Genomic DNA, 25,894 nt, shown 5'->3' with positions numbered 1-25,894 from the left:
GCAGGGCTGGGAGGCACCAGTGAGCTGATGCCCTGTGGTGGTGAGGGGCTGCTGCCCAGGCCCCGTGGTCCCAGCGCATCCCTCCTGCCTGGTGAACTGGTCCAGTCATGGTTGGGCATCCCAGGCCAATGCCACGCAACTGACCCCGCCCTGTGTCACAGTGAAAATCAGTGGGAAATACCCTCTTGTTGCAACGCCCAGTAAATGGCAAGTCGAGGAGAGTGCAGCATGGCCTTTGGTCTCCTCCAGCACAGCTGTGTCCGAGTTGGACGCTTAGTGCGGCTCTACAGAGGGAGAAGAAAAGTGATCAGGTGAAATTCTCAGTGTCCTGCTTGGGCACTTGCATCCTCCAGAGCCTGTCCTGGCGGCCTCCCCACCTTTGCCTCCTTCCTTTCCCCTCTGTGATGTCCTAATAAGCGCAGTTAGGTTTGACTTCAAAGTGGTTAGCAAATATTTTCCACTCCAGTGGACTAATTAGTTAAATTACATTTCACATGCTAATTTATTCCTCTAATATTATTTTTTTCCCAGCGTACTAGAATACAGGAGCAGATAAAAGCTTGGGTTGACCTTAAAGCCAGGCTCAGAGGAGCTGGAGATGGGAACAAATGATGATTTCCCAGGTTTGCTGTGGCACAGGCTGATTCCCCGCTGCATTTGAGGTCTCGTTCAGTTGAGCTTTAAGCGTAGCTGATTGCAACCCAGGTGTCTTGGGTGAAACACTGTACTCTGGCACATAGAAGAAAACCTTTCAGATCAGCAGTAACGAGCTGCTAATTTCCAGTTTCTATTGTTCCTGTGCAGCACCAGTATCACCTTGAAGTGCTGTGTAAATTAATCCTCCAGGGAGTGGGTGGGAATGGTGTTACTTCCCATGCCCCAAGGGGTGAGGGGATCTGCTTAGTCAACGGGCACCAGAGCCGGATTCAGTGTGGTGCCTCCAGGGTTGTGTCCCACAGCAGGGAGGACGGCTCTCCTGTTTATGGCTCTGTGAAGGGGCTGGAAAGGCACCTTCCTCGCCAGGCTTGGCAGGCTGAATCCCCAGGGCTGGCTGGTAGGTGCTTTCCCTGTGCTGGGCCAGTGGGGCTGAGCTCCCTCCGGGGGGCTGCCCGTGGGGCAGCAGGTGCCTTTGGGCCCTGGGGTGAGCTGGTGAGCGGGCGGGTTGCACGGTGTGAAAGCCTCTTGTCCTGCTGGTGTAGCCCTGCTGGGGTCAAGACATTTAACATCTCCAGCAGCCCCAGAAGCAGCTCCAGCCCCAGCAGCATCCGTCTGCTTCCCCAGTGCAGCTTTGCCAGCCTGTGCCCCTCGGCAGCAGAAGGGCTTCCACCAAGAGCCAAGTGGGGCTGCAAGTTGGTGCTCGCATCGATCAAAGGCTGATGCCGTGTGCCGGGCGCTGAGGTGAAGTGATAGCTGCAAACAGCCCCACAATGAATCAAACTCTGTCATGTTTATATCAAAGGCTGTTTCTTTTCCACTGCCTGCGTATGGTAGATGTTATCGAGAGGGAGGAGCTGAAAATGAGCGCTAGGACTGTTTCCTGACCACAATTACAGTCAAAACAACAAATCCCTCCATCCCTGCCCTTGGCCAAACTCCCCTTTTCCCTTGGGCAAATCATCGCTCTGTGTCCTTGGGGAAAATTAGAAACTATGGAAAAAGTCTCCCAGGTTGAATTCTCATTTGTAAGGGCAGAAACTTAGAAGCACACTGTAAAGCCTTGGGATTTCTGGGAATTGCCCTGGCCAGGCTGAAGGCTGAGCCCATCTAACGCCTTGCGTGCGTGTATGGGGCAGCTTCAAGCCTGCTGGTGGCCCCTGCAGTGGTGCTATGGAGTGCTGCCACAGCCGCCGGGGACAGCTCGTGTAACCCCTCTGCCATGTCCGTACCCCTGTGCTGGTTTTACCCTCCCCTGGGACTGATGCTGCTGCCCCATCAGCCGGCTGGACCCCTGTGAGCTGTGAACGTGCGAGGCGATGGGCGACCTTTGGCTGGCTGGTGGCTGAGGCGGTGTCTCTGTGGCTGTCCCAGCAGCTTTTGGGGTGGCGGCAGTCCCCGTTTCCAGCCCTTCGTGAGGCTTCAGAGAAGGAATGGTTGGTGTGATAGCTGAGGATTTACACTGGCTTAAAGGGATGGGGAAAAGGGTCACCGATTACTGCTACATTTGGTCCACCAGTGCTAAAGCAACCAGAGTTGTAGCCTCTGTGTGAGCCTGTGTTTGTCGACGGAGTAAACAAGTGAAACACAGCCATGGGAGTGCCGGGCCAGTAATTTCAGGGTTACTTTAAATAAGCAGTTAGCAGGACTGTGCTGATGTGGTCAGGCAGACGAGGGTTGCCAAAGTGAAATAAAAACGCAGACCTCTGGAGCCTCGACCAGCGCCTGCTGCAACTCCCTGCGGTACCGTCTGCCTCAGGGGCTCATCCTGCCCGAAGGTTTGTCATCACAGTCCAAACACGGTCACCCCTGCGATGTCCTATTTGCAGATTTTGAGATGTGTGATACTCACCAAGCATCTCTGCTTGCCCTGTGTGTAGCTGGCTGGTCAGGCATGATCACACCAGTGCCACCTCCGGGTGGCTGCTGTGCGTGTGCAGCAGTGCCGGGTGCTTGCTGGCACTCCACCGCTGCAAGGGCTGGAATTGCCCGACCGACTCTTGCTGCTGCCCTGATGGAGTTGTTGGTGCGATTAAAGCAATGCTGATTCTCTGTGTATTGCAAGTGCAGAAGGAGCTGAAGTTTCCAGCAACTGTTCAATCGATCTGCTTTCCACATATTTTTATAAGTGGCCTGGCTGGATCTGTGCTTGCTAGCGCTAGCTGCAGAGCAGAAACTGCAAATCAAATCGGGTAAAATACTGTGTGCCACATCGTCTACTGGTGTAAATCAAGGCAAACCCACCAGTTTTGGTGGTATTGCAATCTGTCTCTAGCTAAGGACATAAATTGATGTCCAAGGTGACATCCCAGAGTGTTTCTCTGCTTTGCTTTGCTTTTCCTTCCTATCCCTTAGCGCCAGCTTTTCTGAAATCTAAGGACAATGTAAGAGCTTGCTCCTCTTGCAGTTTTTACTCTGCAGACGTGTATTTCCAAGAGGTGCAGGCTCTGCTTCTTGCACTTTCCCTTCTCCAGTGAAATGGGATCTCTTCTTTGTGCTTTTGGCTTTCTTGCTCACAGCTCTCATTTTTCCATCCTGATGATACCTTGGGGACCCTCAAACTTGGCAGAGCATTTTTTGTGGCTCCAGGCACCGCTGAGGCAGATGCCTGGTCCTGGTGCCCATGTGCTGCTGGCGGTAGTTGGCTCCATCCCCACACCCCGAGGCTGGGCACCCCGATGAACGGCAGATCGGCAGCGGGCCGCGGAGCAGCTGCCTCCTGACGGTTTGATTCAATAAGAGTCCGTCAATACAATTTGCTGTCACCTGTCACTTTGCATTGGGGTTCTGAGCAGCGCCTGCAGATGCAGCTGTTGCAGGAGTGCACCGTGAGGGCTGCCAGTGCTGCTCGGTGCCCATGTGTGCTCAAACAAGGCAAACACCGTTTACTGACTGGTTTGGCACATTATGGTCAAAGGCAGGTTGCTGCATGCCTGCTTGGGGTCGTTGCAAGAGCACAGGGGCACTTCAGCCCTGGCTATACTGCTCTCCCTAAGCGGAGATTGTGAGTCGGTAGGTGTGCGTGTCTCCTGCCTGCCAGTGCAGCCCCATCCCTCCTCTGCACAGCTTCCCGTGCCGCATCCTGCAGCGGAGCTGGCCCGGGGACAAGGCTGTCATCAATACAACCACTTGATTTGGAAATATGCCAGCTGCAAACACAGGGAAACAGAGGTTTCACCCCATTTACAGTCACAAATGTGACAGCAGAGTGTGGATATAGCCCTGGGCATCTCCATCCAGGGACTCCATCAGAGCTGGCCCGGTTTATTTACCCCATGTTTGGCAGCAGACAGTGAGCCCCAGGGCTGCGTGGCAGCTGAGACAGCTGAGTGGCAATACTGAAGCAGAGGTGTGCCCTGCGTGCATTGATGTGCGGTTAAATGCCTTGCACCGGACCCTGCCTGCCCTCAGATGTGGCTGCTGCCGCAGGCGCGGGTGGCACTGCTTCGTGCTGATGTAAGCTCGCTCTGGCAGTCCATGGCGTTGCTGAAAACATCCTTATGTCGGCACACAGTCACTGCACGGCTGCACCTTGGCCAGCACCAACGTGCCTCGGCGCGCTCAGCACCTCTCCCAAGCCAGCACGTGGCTTCGGTGGATCCCCTGACCCTCACTGTGCACTAGTGTCCCCATGCACGACACCAACTGTTTAAGCATTGCCAAGCACAGGCAGGCACTGCTGCTGCATTTGGGTAAGGGTGAATTTAGCCATGTGAGCTTCAAATAATGCTAAGCGACTACCTTGCCAGGAGCACTGGTTTGAAACAGCTTGATTTGGCCACTGTGCTGGCTATCAAGTGCCATTTTGATGCAAATAGCATCTTTGGTTTCAGTGCAATGTGCTTGGGAGGTGGTAAAACGCTACAACCCGAGTAACAGAGGACAGCCAAGATAGAGCTTGGTGTTGGGTCTGCCTGTTGTGAACCTGGAGTGCTTGAATTGCTTTGTTTTAGTATTACCACTGCTGAAACCATTGGCTATGTCTTGCCCTGAGGAGGTGGCTCTCGCCAGGTCCTTCTGCCCGGTGGCAGAGCTCTTAGCTGTGTCATATGACACTGTAACGTAGCGACCCGGCAGGCTGGTGGTTCGGTTTGGGCAGAACTTGTGATATTTGGTATTTTTAACTCCCAGTTTCTGGAGTCATGTGTGTGGCGTCACACATGGTGTCTGGAGAGGGGAGCACATTGCTGGCACGGCAGCAAACACCCTGTGTTGTGGTCCACAGCTGAGGCTTTCAGGCATTACCTCCATGCAGATGCTGGTTGTGAGCAGTGTCTCGGGTGCTCGTCTTCCTCTGTGCCTCTATGGTAAGAATTTTCCTCTATCTTAAAGTGAGGTCTTGACTTTATGAACCCCAAGGGCTGTTTACATCCAAAGGCTGCTTTGTTGATTTTCTTGTTGTCTGTGTGCAGAGTCATGCAGATCTCTCCTCTGTCCTGTGTCCTTGCCCCTCTCCTGACTTAGAGCTCGTGCTGGGGTTGTCCCCAGGTGTGCTGGGGCTGGGGCAGCACTCGGTGGCTGGACACCTTGGGTCTTCGCTCCCTCTGGCAGCAGCTCGAGTGGGGAATCCCTGATACTGTCCTGCTAACCGCTGCCATCCACCTCTTTAGTTTGGGGGAGGGTTCTCTGAGCTCCAGAGGACAGCCAGCAGGATCAGGCCCTTGACTTGGAGCTGTTGAGGAGCTATTTGCGATGAGCTATGTGGCAATCTTGGCACTGGCTAGCTGTGATGTTATTGACAAGGAAACAAACCGGGCGCCCTGGTGATGCTGGTGGCTCAAGATGAGGGGGCTTGCTCTCCTGCCTGCCAGGATACAGCCCCCAAACCCCACCTTTAAAATAGCCCCTTTCTGCTCTTCCTTTTCTTCTTTTCTTCTCCCTTTAGGTTCCTATGTGCATTTCTCAGAGTCTGGGTTTTTCTTTCATCACCGTACCTTGCCCAGCACTTCTACTTCCCATGCTGGAAACCAAGTACAAGTTAGAAACCACAGCCCAGTGAGGAAGGAGGGAACGTGGTTTGTAGTGCCAGACCCTGAGCTGACTGACCAGAGCAGCTGGGAGGCATGTCCGGGGTCTCTGGGGAGATGCGCGGAGGACTGGGGGAGGCAGGATGGAGCCAACTGTTGCAGTGATGCAGGGGTCCGGCAGCATCGTGGTCGTGGGTCGGGGAGCCCCTGACCGGGGGGGTCCTGCCTGGGCAGCCCTTTGAGCTGTCTGGAGCCAGGAAATGGAGACTAATCCCTTCCCACCCTGCTGTGTGTGGAGCAAGAGGGAATCAAAAGCAGCTGAAAATCCCGGATTTCCCTTTTTATTCAGCAGAGGAATGGGGGAAACACAGGGACAAGCTACAGGGGCACAGCTCCACCTTTTCCCACTGCACAGGGCTGGATGCCTCTGCACCCACAGCCCCTGCCCCTGGAGGGACCTGGCCCTGCTTACCCATCCCCAGTTATTTTGGGGTCAGCACAAGGCAGGGCCCTGTCCCCAAGTGTGGGAGACCTGGCTGCTGCTGACAGTCCAGCTGGTTGCAGCCTGGCCCCAAATTCCATCCAAGACCTACAACACACCTGCATTTCCAGGGGCCCTCGATCGCCCCACTGCCCCAGCCCTCTTGCTGCAAGCCTGCTCTGGAGAAGAGCTTTGCAAAAGCTGGTGAACCTCCACCGGGGCAAGAAGGTGGGAAAGGGAAGCTCTCCAGGGGTCTGGCTTTTGCAAAAAGGGGACTGAGTGGGTGTCCCAGCTGGTGCTGCACCTGCGTGCCACTGTGTTGCGCATCCACGTGTCATAAAAACACACTGCTCCTTAACAGCGCTGCTCACATAGCAATGGGTAATTAACCAGAGATAGGGATATAATGTTCATTGCTGAGATTAAAAAAAAAAAATTGACCTGTAATGATGCTGGCTGCTCAGGAACTGATCAATCATCCTGTGCTTTCTGTTCCGTGAGAGTCCAAGGTAGGAGAAGCTCAGGGGGGGGCAGGATGCTGCCTCGCTGCTGCAGAAAGTCTCACTGAAGCTGGGCGAGACCCTCATGGAACAGCTTGTTTCGCTCACTCTCTGGTCCCTGATCCTCCTGCAGAAGCTCTGCTCATGTTTTCTAGCTGTTTTCCTTGCAATTAGGGGGACAGAAAATTCTTAAAATCTAATTACGTAAAATCAGGCTAATGCTGTCATGTCTGTCTGCCTGTGTCCTCTCTCCCAAATGACTTCTGAACCTGCTGGCCCGCTTCACACAAGTTTGGCTGAGGGCTTGCAGATAGTTAAGTCTGTGCAAATATGATGAAATTAGATGGTTGAAAGGAGGAAAAGGATCTTGTAAATGCCCCAAAACATCTGTCGCATCAGTTCATGTATTATTAGACACCAGAAATCCATGTGGGAGATGCTTCTTACAAACACTTCAACCACAAAACCATTTTCATTCTCAGTTTGTACATTTTTAGGCATGAAAGACCATCTCGAGACGTGAAACCGTAGGAAACAACACAAGTAGTTTCAGTGCTCACAGGCTGACCTTTTAATTTTAATGAAGACTGAAATTCTTTAGCACTCAAAGTGATTCCTGGAGCCAAGATTTAAAGTAAAAACAGCATAAATCATGGACCCAGAGGTGGAATGTCGAGAGGGTCAGCAGCACCGTGGCTGGACTCAGCACCATGGTGTGACTCAGCGACGCTTGCCGAGTTTGTTGATATTTGTGCCACTGTAACCGAGAGATAAATCTGGCCCTCGGCCACTGGCGTACAGTATTGTTTGGAAGAAAGAACATTGCTCCTCCATGCCAAAAACCCACAACAAAAAGAGTTTTGCTGGCCATTGAGCGAGGCACTGGAATAACTTCCCCCCGCTAAAACAATGCGGAGCGGAAACCTTTTAAAGTGGTAATTACCGAAGGGAAAAACATTTTTTTTTCTGAACATCCTTGACTGAGGGACTAACAATACCTGGGAATACTAAAAGACTTTTACAATTCTTAATTGACTTTTTAGTCATGTGACTGTTTCATCTCTGCAATACCTGGCTCAGGGCTGGGCGATGAAACTTTCCCTTTCCAGCTCTTGCCAGCCTCTTTTCCTGACTCTCACATGGCTGACACCAGTGAGTGTGTACTCAGGCTGTTAAAACAGAATATTTTGGTGTCCACTCACTGTGCCCCAGCCCAGACCGAAGTGAATTTGGCCCAAATAACTTGGCAGGGGCCACACGGCGTCAGCAAGCACCCGGCCCCAAGCACCCAGCCATGCTGGCTGCTGGTCCAGCTGCTGGACGTCCCTCCTGCTGTGCTCCTTCTGCAGCTCCTCTCCCTTCTCCTTCATCCCTGCGGCTGCGCCGGCCCCTCTGGCTCCTCTCTGTGCTGCTCACTTTCAATCACATCAGCTCTTCACTCCACCAGAGCCCGGCTCCAAGGTTTCACTCCTCATTTCAGATCAAGTCAGCTTTCCTGCAGCTTTCACGGCGGCTTTCCAACCCGTCTGGGTTTTGATGTATGCTTTCCCTGACGTTTGTGCAGCCGAAGGAGATACAGGACCATTGTTGGAACATCCTTTTCCCTATCCCCCCTTAAGGGGCTTTGTTCCTGTTTAACTGGATTTCTTATTTTAAGTAACCTCAGTTATTTACTTGTGTTTTTAATGTTATATGCACGGTACACCTTCCTGTTGCTTCACTTATTTCCAGGATCTGGCATTTAGATCTGTTCCATCCTGTTCCTATACTGGGCTAACTGTTCTAAACCGAGGCTACATGTAAATCTGTTCTATTTTGCTACCTGTAGCTCTTCAGATCAGATCAGCTCTGCAGCCCAGCATCTTGCTGCAGCCTGTTTGGCTCTTATGTTTTAGCCAGTCTTTGGACGTAATTTAGTCTTGTGCAACATACCAGCTCTCTGTGCTGCTTCCCTGTGCTTGTGCTCTGGCATCACTTTTGGACTTCTTCGCAGCTTCATGGCACCGTTCCTTTCCCTACGGGCGTTAAGATACGTCGTTCCAGAGATGGGGAAATGTATGCATATGGCGCTGATCAGGTTCAGGGAGCTAAGTCTGAGCACGCTGGGGTAGTCACACAGATGCAAACCTGCATCCCCGTCCCCAGGGAGGGCAAACAGCAGCGTGGGGTCACAGCACATCCCCAGATATAAGGCAAGTGCAGGCGCTCAGCAATGCCCTATACGTGCTGGCAGGAGCTGTCACCGTGGCAGAGGGCAGGGGATGAGCCTCTCTTCCCCTTCCCTAGCCCAGGAGCAGAGCCACTGGGATGACAGCCGGAATAAAGCTGCCCTCCATTCCCCTGACTGGAGAGTGGGACCCGAGGGCTGGTCCCAGTTCCCTGGCTGGTGTGGGTAATGCAGGTGTACGTGCTACCTTCGTGGCTGTGGTGGTGCCGGGGGAGGCACGGGTGAGAGCAGGGCTAGAGAGTGTGCTGGGGGAGGCAGGAGCTGATGATGAGGACAGGCACCCTAATGAGCAAAGTTTCTTTGTTATCCGCTGGGATTTCTTTATTGATTGGTTGCCAGAGCCTCTTGTTTCTGAGAGTCTCCTTTTACACGATTCAGCTGAAGGTGTCATTTTGGCTGGTGGCTGTCAGTGGAAAAACGTACTGCCTGCCCTTGACTGTATTTTTGAAAGGTGAGCAGAGCCAGAGCTTCATTATGTTTATTTTCCACCTGGACTCATGAGCCTCACCATGGAGAGCACTTCCTGCTGTCCAGGTGATTTGGAAGGGGGTTTGGGTGGGAGTGATCGATGGGGCCACTCAGCCCTGCCCAAGCAATGACATGAGCATCCCAAAGCTGTAGCAGTGGGCAATGCTGCTCCCTGTTTCACAGGCAGCCACCAGCCAGTCATTGCAGTACAGATTTTGTGTGTTCAACAGAGCAGTGTCTTGAACTGAGCTATTGCTCCCAGTCTGGCCCCAGTACAAAGGTGCTGGGGCGAGGAACAGTCATGTGTACAGAAAATCCAGCATGCAACCTCCCTTGTTGAAGGTTGTGGTAAAGGGAATAAGATATGCCCAGTAAATTCTCCGATAGGTTGTGTTTCTTCTGGGAAGTGGTGTAGCTGGAGGCAGATTAACTTTGCTTTGTGCATCGGCGTAGCCCCTGGCCGCCCGTGTCTGAGCAGGGCAGGGCAGGGGCCGGCAGCACTCAGGGACCCTCTGGGATGCAAGGGGCTCAGGGTGCTGAGCTGGTGGTGGAAAAGTGACTCCAGTTGTTGGGGGACTTGTTGGGGGACCCTGGAAGTCTCGGGATGCTCTGCCAGTGAAACCGCCACCATTGGACCTTGCCCAACATCAGCGATCAGATACGTGTTTCCAATACGTAATGAAATCTCACGATGTCATTTTATTTTTCTGGTAGATGAAAAGGGCTGGTTTGATTTCATAAACAAGTTTCCTCTATCTTCAGGGGCTACACCCATTCCCATCTTTCCCTGCCAATTTTTGTGGCTTCGTAACCTTTCTCCTATTTTCTCCTGGTGATTTTTCTTTTCCTGACTGTTGTGCAGAGGACCCATGCGAGCAAGGATGGAAACTGCAATAACTCTGAGCACCTGGGAGACTTGCACTCACCGTACACTGATCGCTAAGCAACACCAAAAAATGTTTTTCCTGTTTTTCTTTTGGTTTTAAGCACCTTAGGTGGTATTTGTTAAAAGAGCTGACTGAAACATGCTGGCAGAAAGGTGATGGGGAGATAAAAGCTGCCTTTAAAGACAAACAGCTCAAGAAACAGTCTTTACCAGAGGAGCTCTGGCGTGTCTGCAGCGTGTCAGGCTCCAGCAGCGTAATGCCTGCTGAGCTCGGCACTCGGGGGAACGCTGCGGCCGGCAGCAGAGAAGCACGTGGAAAAGGAAAACGCTGCAGCCCCGAGCTGCAGCCACAGCTCCCTCTCAGCGTGGGGATGGTCCGTGACAAAACTCACTGGGTGTCTCGTGATCCTCTCCAAACAGCAAGTTCTGGGCAAGCCTTCATGCCTGTTTTCCTGCATCCCCTTGCCACCAGTGCCCTGCAAAATGCTGTACGGTCTCTTGGTGCTTTTCACAAGATGGACCCTGATGTCTTTGGCTTTCTGGGCATGTTTTAATGTTAGGAGTTACATTTTGCCTCTTATTTTTCTGAGTGTTTTCTTTCCATTTAAATGGCCGCGAAGGCATCAAGGCGCCTCTCCCCAGAAATGCCAGCACACAGCATGCTATGGTCAGTTGTTTCTTAGAAAGTGGCTCGACTCCATCCTGCCCTGCCACATTGGCCTGGTTCTGCTGAGCTTTTAGAGGTCAGCAAGCTTGAAAAACAGCGGTTTGTGTTGTCACTTGCCACTCTGTAATGAAAGATGCTCAAACACTACTTCTCATGCCATCCCACCCAGCTGTTGCATTGGGGAGAAATATTCCTGCAAGCTCTTGAGTCTCCGAGGTTTGTGGCATAATTGCATCGTCGCTGCTGAGCTTCAGGAGGCTGGAGTCTCCGCAGGAGATGCCATAGCCCAGCTGTGCGCAGGGGCTGCAGGAAATGAAACACAGAATAGCTGGATGGAGAGTTTTAGATCCTAATTGCCTGGGGATTTGGTGTGCTTCCTCTGCTAGGAACTGCCAATAATTAGGAGCTTGCCTCGCTGTGTTAGACGTTTGGCATGCTTCGGAGAGGCTGGAGGAGAGCTGCGTTCCTGAATTAACCCGGCGCTTAATCGGTAGCTGCCCGTGGGGGGCCGTAGGGAGGAGGGGATGTTGCAGCTGGAGAACAGGTGCCACTGTCAGAAGGGGCACAAAGTGCAGGAGAGCCTGGGTCAGCCTTCCTCCCTGCCAGCACAAAGAGTTCACAGTGCCTGATCGGCCCTGAGAAACTCCCAAAACCTGGAGGCAGAGTGAATGATCCAACTGCCTTGGATCTGAAATACTTGGCAGAGAATTTCTAAAATCCGAGCTTGCTATAAGCCGTGGCAAGTGGTGTGTGGCTCACCTCTAAAACCTGCTTAAACAGGGGCATGGGTGGTGTTTGCAAGTTTGAATTGGGACTGCGAGGGACTGAGGGCTGGCTGTGATCTGCTGGTCCCCAAATTTTGGGAGCAACTGCTCTAACCTGACATCTTTATGTGGATTGTACGGAATGGAGCAGTGACAGGAACAGTGACATCATTTCCCCTTCTTGCACAAGCCTGGAAGTTTTTTTCTTTGTCCAGAAGTAGAAAAGAGGGTACTAGTTTATTATTATTTCTTATAAAATAATTTTCCAGTTGAGACTGGGAAGTGGCAATGAAAGTCTTTCAAATTAAAATCTGAATGCCCCAAAAGTTTTGATTTAGGACTCAAATGCAAGTGCAACGAACAGCCTGACCTTTAGTTACTATTTCTTTTCTCTCGGTAGTGCTTTTCCTCCAACGTGCCTTACAAACAGCCATGAGAAGGGCTTCCCCAGCCCCTACAATAGAAGGAAGTGTTCCCGTCTCCATTTTATGGCGAGCAGCCTGACACGGGGCACTGCAGGGATTTACTCAATGCGCCTCGTGAGTTGGTGCTGGAGCTTGGGACAGAGACTGGATAACGTTGTGACTCCCAGACAGCACAGCCTGGTTCCCATCGGGGGGCTGCCGGTTTGGGTCCCTCGTCACTCTCGTCGAACAGTGAAAGCTGGTGCTGTGCGATGCTCCAGAGGGGCTGTGAGAGGCGGCTGGGCCCAATTCTTGCCTCCTGTGGTGGGAGCTGACGTTTCCTTCTTTCCTCTGGCATCTGCCCTGCTGTAGGATCGCGGAGGCTCAAGAAAATGGGGGTTTTGCGAGGCGGTGCTGCTGCATGCCCTCGGGGCAGTGGCAGGAGCAGGGGGGTGTTTGCAGGCAGCCTGATGCCATGCAGGAGGCAGCTAAAGCATGGCTGAGCAAAGCTGTGGGGTGGGCAGCCTCGCTCGCTCAGCCCGTGGCCTGATGGAAGAAAAAAAACCCCAGCAATATTGAGCACGGGAACTGGGTCACCGTGAGTTTTGTCCTGTAGGAAATACGCTGGAAAGCCCTTCTTGGAAGTGGAGCAGTGAGATGAAAGCGAAGGAGGGCAGTCACTGGGAGGGCTGGAGGATGGAGCAGAGGGGGATGCTCGGAGGCTGCATCTAAGAGCTTGTACGAGACAGGGAGAGCCAACTTGGGGTCTGCGCTGAGCCCCGTTACTAAGAAACAAACTAAGATCTCAATCCTGACCCAAATGGATTGAGCTAAACCAGGGAACTAGCTAAGAGTTTCCAAAAGCCTCTCGGTGTTACCCACTCCACATTATTCACCGTGCAGGGAAGCCTGCAGGCTGGAGACTGCGGCAGAGGAGCGTAGGTTTGTGATCTGTAGGTATCGGCCGTATGGGCTTGTATTTATTCAGCCAAGTGCTGATTGCAGAGTGGTGGAAAGAAACAAAGTAAGGGATTTCCCGGTTCCTGCACCCGTCTTTGCTCCTGCGCCCACTAAATTGATGGGACATTTATAGCTGGCGTCAATGCAAATGCTCAGCGTGTCGTGAAAAGTTTTTGCTGGGTTTGCCAAGTGTAAATTGTTGATGATTTTCTTTTTTTAATGAGTCAGTCATTGATCATTTTCTTAAATCCCCTGCTCTGGGAGTCACATCATATAAAATAATTGCATTTTTCTGTTTCACTATTTTCAATTTCTAGACCTTCAGGGGTGCAGGAGAGAAACCTGAGGGTGTGATACTGCATGTTCCCTTGTGGCTGTATGCTTAGAGGCAAATAAGAAGCCCTGCAAAGTTATTTATTTTGAATCTCATGACTTTCAAGAGCCTGGTCCCTGACGGCTGAGTGTTTGGGGTTAGCTACACTGAGCAAACATCCTGAACTTGGGCTCCTGACCCCGCTTTGAGTGTTTTGCTTTTCAGACCCAGAAGGTTCCCAGGAGAGGAGAAAGGAAACTGGCTGGCTATTTTTAAACCCTTGCAGTTGCCTTCCTGCCTTATATTATTTATTATCCATTATCAGAAGTGTTTCTCCCCTGAAACCATCTTTAGTGGTCAACCAAGGGACCGGTGAAAATTGCCCATCAAACAGAGCTGCATCTTTCCTTAGAGGTCAGATGAAGCTGGAGGGTTTTGAAGGGTTTTGCCAACTGAAAATGAGTAGGGCTGTTATTACGTGCACTCGAGCAGTGCCACGCAATTCCAGTGGTGGGCCGTGATTACACTGCCCTAAGAGATAAACACCGAAGAAAAGCACCGTCTCCCTCCCAGAGACCCTACAGCCCAGAGAGGCAACTGATTGCTGCTGGAGAACCTGGTGCTGCCTCTGATTTCTGCATGCGCCAAGTGAACCGATGCACGCCACCGGTCTCGTTTCATAGCACATCTTGCGGCATCACGCGGTTTCTGCATGACCTGCCGGTGGGTCTGGGGACATCTCTGTGCGGAGCATCGTTGTGTCCTTTCTGCAGCAGAGAAAGCTCAGGTGACCTGTCTGGCACCGTGGGGTGACCGGGGCAGGGATCGGGGCTTCATCTCTGCGCCTGGGCAGCCCTAAAATCTGCATCACTGCTAAGAGAGCATCCGGAAGGTGCAGGGCTGCCTCGGGGGCGCGAAGCCCTGGCACAGGGCTGGCTCCCCTTTCCCAGGGTGTCCCAGGGAGTCCCCTTGACCCTCTGTGGCTTCAGATAAGGAGGACAATAGCCCACATTGTCCTCACTCATCCTTCTGCCTGGTAAACTTTCAAGTTGGAAGCACACCACATCCCTGGCAGCTGTGTTAATCCTTTCCTGCCCAGGCAGGAGCTGCCGGTGCCCTGGGCAGAGCTGGACGCGTGAGCATCGGCTCCATGTTCTCGTTGGGAATAAAGCCGCGGGGCTGGAAGGCCCTGGGAGGTTGATGTTATTTCAGCTGCGCAGAGAGCTGAGGCGTAAAAGTCTGGGTTTTGGTGGTGTCAGCAGCAGCTGCCCAGACCCTGTGACACGGTTTATGGGCAGCATGTGAGGAGGGAAGAGGAAGAGCCCAGGGAGGGTGAGAGCACGCTGTGCTCAGCGCTGGGGGGGTGACTAATGACAGGTTTGCCTGTTCCTCTTTGCCTCTGAAAACAAAATTATGTTACAGGGTTTCAGCATCGTCTTGGGGGCCTGGGGCCTCTTTAAAGTGGGATCTGAGTCCCCACTGTCCCCCCAGACCGTGGGTCCCTGCTGGGCCAAGCGCAGGTGCCCTGGCCCCTGCTCCCTGCCCTGCCGGTGCATGGCAAGGGGGGGGTGGGGGTGTCAGACCCTGCCCCGGCACTGACTCACTGCGGGGCCCCGGTCACGTCCCCTCATCCCCCCGGGGATGCTGCCGGTACCGTCCAGCTGCGGGCAGCGGAGCTGGGCAGCGCTCCCGGCACAGCAGCACAGCTGGCGGGGGGCTGCGCTCCTGCCGTGTGAGAAAACTTTGTCTGTTGGGACACAAACACGCGCTGTTAATGCTCCAGCGCTTGGATTTAAGACTTTTCTTCGGGTGGTGGTGGGTGAACCCCAGTTCTGGGTGCTGCACGAACCCCTGGGGATACAAGTGTCCCTCTCCAGAGCCGCTGTCACCCCTACAGCTTTGCTCCCTCCCGCCCCGCCCCCCCCCCCCCCCCCCCCGGTTAAAAGCCCACTGCTCGCATCCTCCCCCTCGGGGGGGGTCTCCTGGAGCATCGCCCCCCCCATCCCCATTCCCACCCCCATCCCCTCCAGGCTTCGCCCCTCCCGCAGCCCCCGCCCGCCGTTTCCGTGGGCTGCGCGGGTGCGGTGTCCCCCCCGCGGGGGCCGGGCCGTGCCGAGCCGTGCCGCCCCCGGGCGGGCGGAGGCAGCGGCAGGAATCCAGTGCCTGGTTTTGCAGCCCGGCCGGCTCCGTCCCGGCCCCGCCGTGACATCAGGCTGCTCGGCGGCGGCTGCGGGCTCCCGGCCGCCTGCCCCGCTCTGCGGGCGCTCCCGCCGCGCCTCCCGAGCCGCTCCGCTCCGTTCCATCCCGCCGGCCGCCCCTCTGCCCGCCGGCTCCGCGTCTCCCCGCGGGCATCCCCTCCCCCCCCACCCCCCCCCGGCGGAGCCCCGTCCCCCCCCCGGGGGCGCTGGCGGGGCCGGCGGCGGAGCGCGGCGCCGGGGATGCGGCGGCGCTGCCCATGGTGAGCCGCCGGCGCGCCCCCCCGCACCATGCGGCCGCGCCCGCCCCCGAGAGGATGTTCGAGGGCTGCCGGCGGGCGCGGAGCCTCTGGGGCGGCGTGAGGCTGGAGGTGGCCGGCGAGAGCAGCCCCGTGGTGCTGCACAGCTTCACCCAGCTCGACCCCGACCTGCCGCCGCTGGAGGTGAGAGCGGGGGAAGGGGGGGGCGGTTGGTGGTGGTACCGCTGCGGTGAGCTGGGGAGGGGGGGCGCGGAGGGGGCCCCGCCGCACACCCCGCTTTGCTTTGGGGTTGCCATCTCGCTGGTGGAGTGGCCAAAGCTGGCCCGCAGGCTGGTGAGGGGGTGGCTGCAGGCTGCCTGCTGTGTGTAACCCTGTTGCAATGTATGTAGTAAGTGGGGGCCCCTGCTCGGTTTGCCCCTCTCCCCGTGCCTGGCTGGCAGGGAGGCTGCCAGGCTCTCCGCTGGGAGAAGCCACAGAGACGCTTTCCCTCCAAACAACCGGGAAACGGGGCAGATTGCTGAAACCGGGGCTTTTAATATTTTATTTGAGACTCTTGCTGCTGGAGGTAGGAGTCTGCTGTGATCTGAGCTGCTCGTAAAGGCTTCAGGCTTGGCCAAACCGCAAAAGTGTCCTCTGGGAAGGCTACAGGCATCAGGAGGACTTTGCTGGAGGATGCAAAATATTTGTGCTGCTTTGGATTCGGCGCCTGGCGGTTCAGGGTCGGACCAGTTCCCTGGAGGTTTCAGCCCAAGTGGTTTGTTGATGGCAGTTGTGTGTGGAGGCACCCAAAATAATCTGACTCAGAGCTGTGCTTTTTTTCTTAGAATAAATGATCATCTTCGGTGTGCCAGGAATGTCATTGATTTGGGGCAAACGTGTTGGGAGAAGCTCAGCTGGAGGAAGGTTTTGGTGTTAGAGGTGGTGCTTGCATGTCAGCGCCCAAGAGCTGCGGGCTGGCCTACGGGCGTGCTGGTGGTGCAGGGGTTAATACCAGCAAGGGTCACCAAGCCTGGCTTTGCTGGGATTTAGAGCCAGCTCCAGATGTGCTTCTCTGTTCTGGATGCTTCCCTGGAGGAGGGGAATCGCCACTAAACCTTTTTGGGTTGCTGTGCAGATAGCTGCGGAGGGCAGCCAGCATTTCAGGGGTGCCGGCTCCTTCTCCCAGCACTAAACCATTTATCCCATGACCTGTGATGGCGAGTCTCAGCTAGCCAACGCTGGGATTATCGGCTCCGGCTGTATCTGTTCACCTCTGGCTTTGTGGTTGGGGCTCATCAGCTCTGCCGAGAGTTCATGGAAGCTCCATCCAGCTTATTTTCCCCCCTTCCCCCCCTCCCTGCTTCTCTCTCCTGGGGGTGGGTGTACTGACATCGCCCAGAGTACATGGAGAACATCATCTGGTTCGTGTTATGCCTGGCAGGAAGTCCAGCCTCTCCGGCCTGCAGCGCTCCGGGAGGCCGAGGGGCCGTGCTTTTGGCAGAGAGAGCAAAAGGAGTGGGAAAGGGGGAGGAAAAGAGGGGGCGATTGCAGCGTGCTGCTCCTCTCACCCCAGGGGGAGGCTGCCTGGCACATGCGAGCCCCCGTGCACCCCAAGCAGAGCAGGCTCTGGAGTGCTGGAGAGGGTTTGGCAGCATCTCTGGTGATGGGGGCTGCAAAGGAAAAGTCAGCAGGGCTGGGGGGCGCTCGGCATGGCCCCCGCTGTTCCTGAGCGAGCCCTCGCTCACCTGTGCGCGGTGGAGAGAGAGGTGAGTACCCACCAGGTCCTCTGAGGTTGGTTTGCCCATATTTCCCCTCTGGGCTGTACGTGGCTCTGTGCTGCGTGAGGGTCAGAGCACAGTCCTGGAGCCAGCCCTGAACAACTGGCCAACAGATCCCTCCTTTCGCTCTAGCATCCATTTGCAAGCGGTGGCAAGAAAAGTTACATCCCAGAGTGGTGTATAGTGACCTGCTGTCTCCCGAGAAGCTTTGAGATGCTCAGGGAGCCACTAATCTCTACTATATTCTCATGTGTGGGCTTCCACGTTGCTCACTAATGCTGGCCGGCATCGCAGTGCACAACAGAGGGAAGGAAAATAAGAGTCTCAGTGTTGTGACAACTGTCCTGGCAGCAGCCTGGTGTGGTTATAATCCTCGGGTCGAGTTACTGTGCAAGATGCACTCTGGGAGAAGGCAGATTATTTGATTAAGGAACCCCCTGGAGACCATAGGTGTTTTGTGGAGCCCCGTTGATAGCACTGCCATCAGTCCCTGATGGGAGCCCTGGGCTGACACCTCTGCCCAAGGGAGCTGCGCTTCCTGGGCTCGGCACGTCCCCTGTGCTGGGACAGAGCTGTTTTTGGAGGAGCTGTGCCAGTTTATGAGGCGGATAGTCTGGTCCCACAGGGAATAGAGGATCCCTGGAAAGCTGCTGGGCGAGTTGCGGAGAATGTGGATCTCATTTTCCACTCCTCAGCTGAGCCCCTGCGGATGTCAGCAGGGCAGCTCTTTGGATGTCTCCTGCAGCAACAGTATCGATCACCCAGGCATCACTCTGAGGTCCTACTCAAGGTCTCATGGCCACGTGTTACTGGGTGTTCTCACCGTGATTTTAACCACAGGGAATGGAAAATTTAGACTGTCTGAAGCAAGGGACTGGCAGAGCAGCTTTGCAGACCTTTTGCTCTGGCCTTTCCAGTTCCAGTCCATCCCAAATCAGCAATGAGTGCCCTTCCTATCCAGTGGCAGCCACAGAGTGAATTTGGTGGCCCTCCTCCTGGCCCTTGCTGGACAATCATGCCATAAGCACCCCTGCAGATGACACAGACTGAAACTTTCATGGGGCTGATGTTGCGAACCTCTAGACAAGTGGCTGAGCTGACGCATAGCAAAGCCACTTGTGTCCCTGTGAATCTGGCTCTGTTTGTTTTCTGCACGATCAGGAGATTTTCAGTTGCTAAACGCATCCTCAGAAACTTGAATTGCTCAGCCCAGATGCCTTGGAGGTCAGTGCTTGCTCTTTACAGCTGGGAGGGAGGCGAGGGAAGGGAACAGATATCTCTTAAAAGGTATTTTCTTTTAGCTTCCTATGGTGCCTTTGGAAGAAGATCCTTTTCTCCCAGCTTGTTCTCCTCCCCCAGGCACAACCTGATATGCCCCTTGCAATTTGCCAGATGAACATCATCTGTTGATACTTCTTGGATGGGGACCTACCTTCTGGCTCCCTTCCAGAAAGGTTTGGAGCCGGCGGTGAGGCCAGGAGTGGGTTCAGATGCTGATTGTTGGGGGCTGCTGCAGGGTGGGAACAGGTTGGGAGGGATTTTAATAATTATTATTGAATATGGTTAGAGAGAAGTTGGAGAGAGGCTTCTAAATGTGTTTGTATAAGAGTTGTGTTTCTTGGAGGCTGCCATGCCATGTTTCCACAGAGGTGGGATATCCTCCGGTACTGGGATCTCGCTGAGGTTTACTGGATTTAGCACCGGACTGGCAGACCTGGGAACGGAACACTTTGTTGACCTACAGGCTGGATGGGGAACCCCTCCCTGGCCACCCCTGCAGCGGGGGAGGCAGGCGGTCCTGTGCTGCAGCTTGGGGTGCTTCAGGGCCCCCCAGATCGCACTGTTTGGGAGCTGGGGGCTGCCTGTGACCATCCCACCATTAGGGCCAGCGCACGGCTTGTTTTTAGGGCCACCTGAGTTGGTCCAGCCATAGGAAGGGCTTCACTGCTAGCAGCTCCTCCATCACCCTTTCAGCTTCTCTAATTGTCAGCCAAGAGACGTGTAATTGAAGGAGCTGAGAGCTTATTTAGGTCACTCTAGACCACATTTAAAGGCTGACTATCCCCTGCTTGTACTTTTTCTAACGCCCTTATCTCCAGAGCTGCCTAGTGACTGGCTTCCAAGCGGACGTATGCCTTTTCTTGAAATATATATTTGCGGCAGGCAGGGCTGCTTCAGTTCTCAAATATTTCTTCATCTCCCATGGACTCAGCAAGAGGGGGGAAAAAATGTCGTTGCTAAGGAGCGGGATTTGGATACAAAGCTGGCCGAGCTGCTGGCAGGGGGCCCGGGGGGCTCCAGCGCAGCTCATGGTGGGTTGGAGTTTGTGCATTACTTTGGTGGGATGTCACCTGCAGGGTCTGGATGAGGGGAGTCAGGATTTGAAACATTACTTGGGCCTTGGGGAGAAAGAGTTGGGTTGTAGGACTCATACCCTCCATAGATTACTTTGTTCGGCCGGTGCTGTTAGTGTGCGTGGTGCTGGGTCAGACCCAACAGCAGCATCCACAACCTGTCCAAAATGCTTGGTGGGGCTCTGTGGGACCGTCATTCTGCAGCAAGGAGCATCCATCCGTAGGCTGGAAGGTGAGGCTGGCACGAGGGGTTTTTGGAGGAGGGACCCTGCGCCCAGGGAGACCTGTTAAGCATCACACTGAAACTGTATTGCAGCCTCTGGCTGGAGCATGCCTGCTTGGGAAGATGGGCAGCAGGGGAAGGATGGAGTTGTTTGGCTACTTTTTGTCTTGTTCCTGTCCCCGTGTGGGTCATCCCAGCAGCCTCAGCCCTCCTGGCTCATGGAGCTCCAATGAAGATGCATTTGGACTTTGCTCCTGAGCTTTTAGGGAAAGGGAGCGCTGAGCTCCTGAGTGGAGTAATCCCGGCTGCTCCCTGGGGGCTTTGCCTTGCAAGTTGGCCATCGGCATGGAGACACCGGGAGGGAGTCGGAGCAGGGATGGAGGTGCAGGGAACCTACTCGCACGGGAGTAGCTTTGCTCAGTGTAATCTGGTGTTTGCAGAAGGGCTTTTGTGGATGGGCCTTTTGTTCTCTTAATACCTGGGAAGGGCTTTCCCAGAGGCGATGGGGAAAGTCCTTTCCTAAATCTCTGGGTGGGCCATGCCGTCGCGTGGGCTGCAGTGAGCAAACGCCCGTCTCCTTCCGTGCAGTGAATTGGGGACTCTGCAACACCCAAAACCTCCATCCGTCTCCACCTGATTTTGATATGGTTTTATGACATTATGCAAATAATCTCTATAAAGTTTTTGGCTCTATTCTCGGGGCTGTGTTGGTGCAGGTTCTTACAGGGCAGTGCTTTTATGTTAGATAACCGCCGAGAGTTTCTCTCCAACATACCTGAGGGTCACTAGTTATGTGACAGCTAAATGTCAGTGGAGATTAAGCACGTGTGGCCGGTTTCACTTGCATAGCTTGACAGCAGTGAGTTTGTTTTCATTACACAGTTGGTATTTCGATGAGCCCGGCTGTCAGAAGCACGCTGGGATGGGGAAGGGCATCTTCCCGCTCTGCATGTGGGGTGCTGGGTGCCCGTGCAGCGGGGGCTGGTGGGCACAGCTGCCTGGCCAGCCCCGGGCTCGGCGGAGGCGAGATGGAGATGGCTCTAGCTGCCAGGCACCAGCCGAGTCCTTGGAGCTGACAGGGGAGGAAAAAAGTTGTTTCAACTTGCAAACAGAGCATATTGGAGAGGAAACTCATCAGAGGCAACTTCATCTGGAATGCTGAGGCATTATTTTTAGAGTGGCTTTTCTTTCTGCTAACCACATGTTAACAAACAGCAGCTGGGCTGAGGGGCTGTGTGGAAACCTGCTTTTCAAAGGGCTCACTCCCCTTCTTACCAGGAACTTCTTTTCATGTGATGCAGCAAAACCACGCAGCCTTTCCCTGCACTTCGCAGTGGTTGGGTCTCCATGGAGACTCGCAAGCTGAGCCTGCCCCAGGCTCCCCGCTCCAGCCCTGTTTTCATCTGTGAAATGATGTGTTTGGTTTGGGTTCACCTCATAGGGTTGGAACCAACTTCAGGAAACCATCGTTTAGCCAGGCTGGGCAAAGCCAAGCATGTTGCCTGAGACTGGCAGGGTGAACACTCAGCTGTGGGAAGCAGGCGGGGATGCCGATGGGTGCACCATGGTGTGGTTGGGGTGTTCAGGACCTTGCCTGCCTGTTCAGGCAAAAACCTCAGGGATTTTGGTCAAAGACACTTGCCTGAAAGGCTCAGGACTGGTGAGGTCCAGTTCTGTGCATCGCAGCAGCAGCAGAGCTGGTGAGCTGGAGGGTGTGTGTTTTGGGGGTGAGCCGTGGCTGATGGTGTCACCCCCATTCCTCCCACACTGTGACCCCCACAATCACTGCAGACTTTTCAGAGCAAAGCAAATCCTCAGTTTTGTTTATCATGTTAAAGCAGCCCAGCTTTTCTCCAAACGTTGCTTTTTGTTTGCTTTTGATTTCTTTCTTTAATGGATATTTGGTCCTGGCTGCAGTTGTGCAGGTCAGGGCCCCTTGGCCAGATCCCTGTGCCGAGTGTTGCTGGTGAACATCACTGTGATTACTGGGTTTCTAGACAATGTGGTTTACTAGATCCAGTCCCGGTTGCGACAATGAGAGCTGGCATTAGGAGAGGCCAGGCTGGTCCCTCCCTCACAGCACGCTGGAGTGACTCAGAGAACAGTTATGGCTCATGCCAGTGTCATAACAGACACTTATTCCCAGAGGTGTTTCTTGAGGGGGAGGGTACCCCACAAACTCCATCTCTCCAAGTCCTCATTTCCATGGATTTTAGCGTGTTCCTCAGCAAAACTCAGCTCTGGGGAGGATAGGGCTGTTTGGGGCTCGACTTTGGTCCAGGCAGTGTCAAAGGAAAGGAGCCAGGGAAGGATGCCCCATGGTTGTTGTGCACATCAGCTTTTTGGGTATCTCAGGGTTTGTTCCCCGAACTCATTTTAAATGGGAGGGTGATCCACAGGGATGCTCACCCGTGGATGGCAATCCCAGGGGATGAACAGGGCAGGAACAGACGAGTCAGGGTAGGAGCGTGTCTGTGCTGGCTCACCAAAGTGCTGTGGCCAGGAGGAACAGGCTTGTGTGGTGCTTTACCTGCCACAAAGGAGCTTTAGCCACGTGAGGGAATGCTTGCCTGCAAATGCCCACGGTGACCCAGCACCGGGTTGAAATCCCCATGACTGGTGTCCCCGAGCAGGTGCAGGCGTGCTGCTGCAGATGCTGGTACACCTTCGTCATCAGCCATCGCTGGAGAAGGGCTGTGGCTTAAGTGGCAGGAGAAAACTTAGTTCCAAAAGTCTGTGCTGAATCAGGGCAGGTGGGGAAGTGGAGTGACCCTGTGTGACACTGCCCGCTGCCTCCCTGCCACCCCCCGGGTTTGGCTGGCGCCTGGCGGAGGGCTGGCTGCCGGCAGGTCCTGCTCTGGCATGGTCCACAGCAGCACCCCCATCTACGAGTGCAGAGCTGAGGGTCTGGGTAGGGAATTCATCCCACCACCCAGCTGCACACACACCCACGTTCCTCGTGCCGCAGCCGCTCTCCACCCCTTGCGTGCGCAGGATCTGGCCCCCCAGCACTCAGGGCAGGGCCTCGCTCCAAATCTCGCTGCTTGGGCTCCTGGCATGTGTGTTCAGGCACTTGACAACAGCTGGATTTTTTTTATTTATTATTTAATAATTTTTTTCCAGTTGTTTTCTCCCCAAAGGTGCCAATTAAACTTCAGCTCTCGGTTGCTTCAGCTGTGGAAATCGGAATTAGTTGGCTGAGCAGCCTGATCGCAGGCGCCCCAGGTGTCATCTTGTTGACTCCTGCCCCTCTGCCTGCTTATATAGCACCTAATGCCTCATTGACACCTATTTAAGTAATGCTGGGAAGGTGAGATTTTCTTGATTACAAAGCAAAAGTGCTTGCTCTTCTCCCTTCCAGCTTCCCACAGGCACCCCAGGGAGGGGGACAGGGAGCGGGGCACCATCCAAGAGGAGAATCTCTCCCAGCCTTTCCCTGGGACGAAGGGGATGACCTGGGACCTGCAGCTGGGCTGTGGTGGGACACGCTGGGGCTGCGGGTGTCAGGAGGAGGCTGGGACGAGCCGGGCTCAGCCCGGATCTCGGCGCGGGGTGGCTGGGAACATGCCGGCAGCAAATGGAGGCATCCTACGTCATCCTGGCCGCGGTGGGAGTTGGGCGTGAGGGGCACGGCCGGAGAACAAAGCCTCGCATTTATTCCTCCGGTCCTTTCACCGGCAGCCCCTCATTGCCTCCCTGCGCTGGATTGTTCCTGCATTTTCTCTGCTTCAGCTGTTTACTGGGTCACCCTGATGCAGACACGCACACAAAGAGCAAGCCATGCGGCGAGGCTGTTCTGTGCCACCGGCACCGCGAGCCCCTCTCCGGCCCCGAGGAGCACAGTGGTGCCATTGAACCGGGCTGGGGGAGCGCCTGAGCCTGCCCTGCTCTGGGGTCGGGGTGGGCTGGGGGCATCTAGAGCCCCCCGGGCATCCTCCCCTGCACAGGCTGGGGCAGTGGGATTTTAGGGAGGGGGGGGTCCAAGAGGTCTAGGCTTGTCGGCTTTGCCCACGCTTCAGTCACACCAGCTTTAGCGGAGGGAATGTAAGTTGGCGTAAGGCAGTGTAAACACATGGGTGGACACATTTATTTCACGAGGGCTTATTTTGGTTCAGCTTATCTAAGCTAAAGATGTATCTGAGCTAAATCGAAATTAACCTCGTTCAAACTGAAGGGAGACGGCGCAGTTACCATAAGCCAGACCGCAGCCAGACAGGGCCGTGGCTTTTGGACAGCCTCCAACGTGTCCACCCCAATCTGTGCATCTTCAAAATCATGGAAAGATAGGACATTGTTTTCTTTTTCCCTCTGCAAGCTCCAGCAGGTGAGTTACTGCACAGCCAGCCATTTACAGCTTATCCAGGCTGCTTGGGAACGGCGTGGGGCAAAACTCCCTGGGAGATGTTGGCGTGGGACTGGTGGGATGGTTTGGTGGCATGGGGGGTTGAAAGCCACCTCCTGGCTCTGGGCTGGTGTCCTGTGCCAGGCAGCTGCTGGAGCCACGAGTTGCTTTGCCCTTGCTGTGCATCCCGCATGCCTTGCTTGTGCCGCAGGTGTGCGCCCCAGTGTGTGCTTGGCTCATGTGGGTCATGTACGTGCCGGGGGTGAGGGGGAGGTTTGACAAACGGAGCCGGTTTTAGAGCAGCCGATACACCTTAAAATTGATTTTTTGGTTGTCTGGACTGGCACATGGGCTACGAGCTAAGAACAGGGAAATACTCGTTCAAGGCTTTGTGTCTCTGAGAATGTAAAGGCTTGACTTTCAGGAGGGATGGACTCACTGGCTCGCAGGTGCTGGTAGACGCGAGGGACCAGCATTACCAGCATTTGCAACAGCGAACAAGTCTGTGTGTTCTAGTTAACGATTGTGAAGACATACCTGACGTTTCAGGAGTGACTGTACCGATTGGTTTCAAGGTACGTCGGCTCCCACATGCCAACCTAATCAAACACCCGTGGCGGTTCTTGCTGCTGCAGAAATAATGTACTGGGAGCTCGAGGGGCCCGTTTCAGCAGTGGGATCGATGGAGTATCGTTAGGTCAGGTCGGCTTGAGCTGCAACCTCTTCGGGACATCCGTCCTGTTTTTCTTCGCATTTGAACAAGGCACTATAGAGCCGTCGTGTTGCGTGCGACTTCCAGGTGCTGTTGCACACACACACACAAATAATCAATTTTTGAACTTGTTTCTGCTATGGGTTTTGCAGATTTTTGTGTTCCGTCTTGGCGAAATACAGACCTTTGTTCTGAGCTGAAATGACTTTACTATGAGACAGTCTTTATTTAACCTTACAGAGCAATAGGTATTAATTTTTCATACACCGGTTTTCACCAGTCATGTCGTTCTGGTTTCACTTCCAGTAATTACCCCCTGGGCTGTAGGCGAGTTCATAGCGGAGCGGTTGCTGTGTAAGCCAAGGCCAGCTGCGTCCCTCCTATGCGAGCCTGACTCTGCGTAGGCGTTGGCGCTGAGCATGGATGCTGCCGAAACGCACGCCAAAGTGATCACGAACACAAAGCTAAGGACTGTGGAGCAAGAGCTAGAACTGCTGTGTCGGCGGGATCTTTTTTCCATCGACTTAGAGAGGAAGCAAAACCTGCTGCACTCAGTTTTCTTCTAACCTTCAGCAGCCTCTGAAGGGAGCCCGTCCCAGCACGTCCCCTGGTAGGGAACATGAGGGTGGTCCAGCTTTGGAAGTGTCTTCTCATGGGATGCAGATGTCTAGGTGGAGGTGCTGGTGGTCTTCTGTACTCCCAGGTGTAGGAAACACAGGGTTTGGAGTTTAACAGTCATCTGGCATCTCTGGCACTGCCA

The 25,894-nt window shown here is 54.4% G+C and overlaps 1 protein-coding gene across 6 annotated transcripts in view; it reads left to right on the top strand.

The window, feature by feature from the left end:
• The window catches only part of RALGDS (ral guanine nucleotide dissociation stimulator), a 61,510-nt gene that overhangs the window by 20,078 nt on the left and 15,538 nt on the right, over nucleotides 1–25,894 (top strand). For 3 of the 6 annotated variants that reach the window (XM_055719681.1, XM_055719680.1, XM_055719679.1), the window contains exon 1: nucleotides 15,419–15,929. The exons of 2 other annotated variants lie outside the window; for them this stretch is intronic. In XM_055719681.1, coding sequence (XP_055575656.1) covers nucleotides 15,747–15,929 — 183 coding nt within the window. In that variant the 5' untranslated portion in view covers nucleotides 15,419–15,746. Of the gene's footprint in view, nucleotides 1–15,418; nucleotides 15,930–17,338; nucleotides 17,492–25,894 lie in introns of those variants that run through there. One more of the 6 variants, XM_027809578.2, reaches the window with a different exon arrangement.

The sequence above is a fragment of the Falco cherrug genome, chromosome 9 (genome assembly GCF_023634085.1).
Source record: "Falco cherrug isolate bFalChe1 chromosome 9, bFalChe1.pri, whole genome shotgun sequence".
Taxonomy (NCBI): domain Eukaryota; kingdom Metazoa; phylum Chordata; class Aves; order Falconiformes; family Falconidae; genus Falco; species Falco cherrug.
The sequence above is the reverse complement of the archived record's forward strand: the minus strand, read 5'-3'. Positions and strand labels throughout refer to the sequence as shown.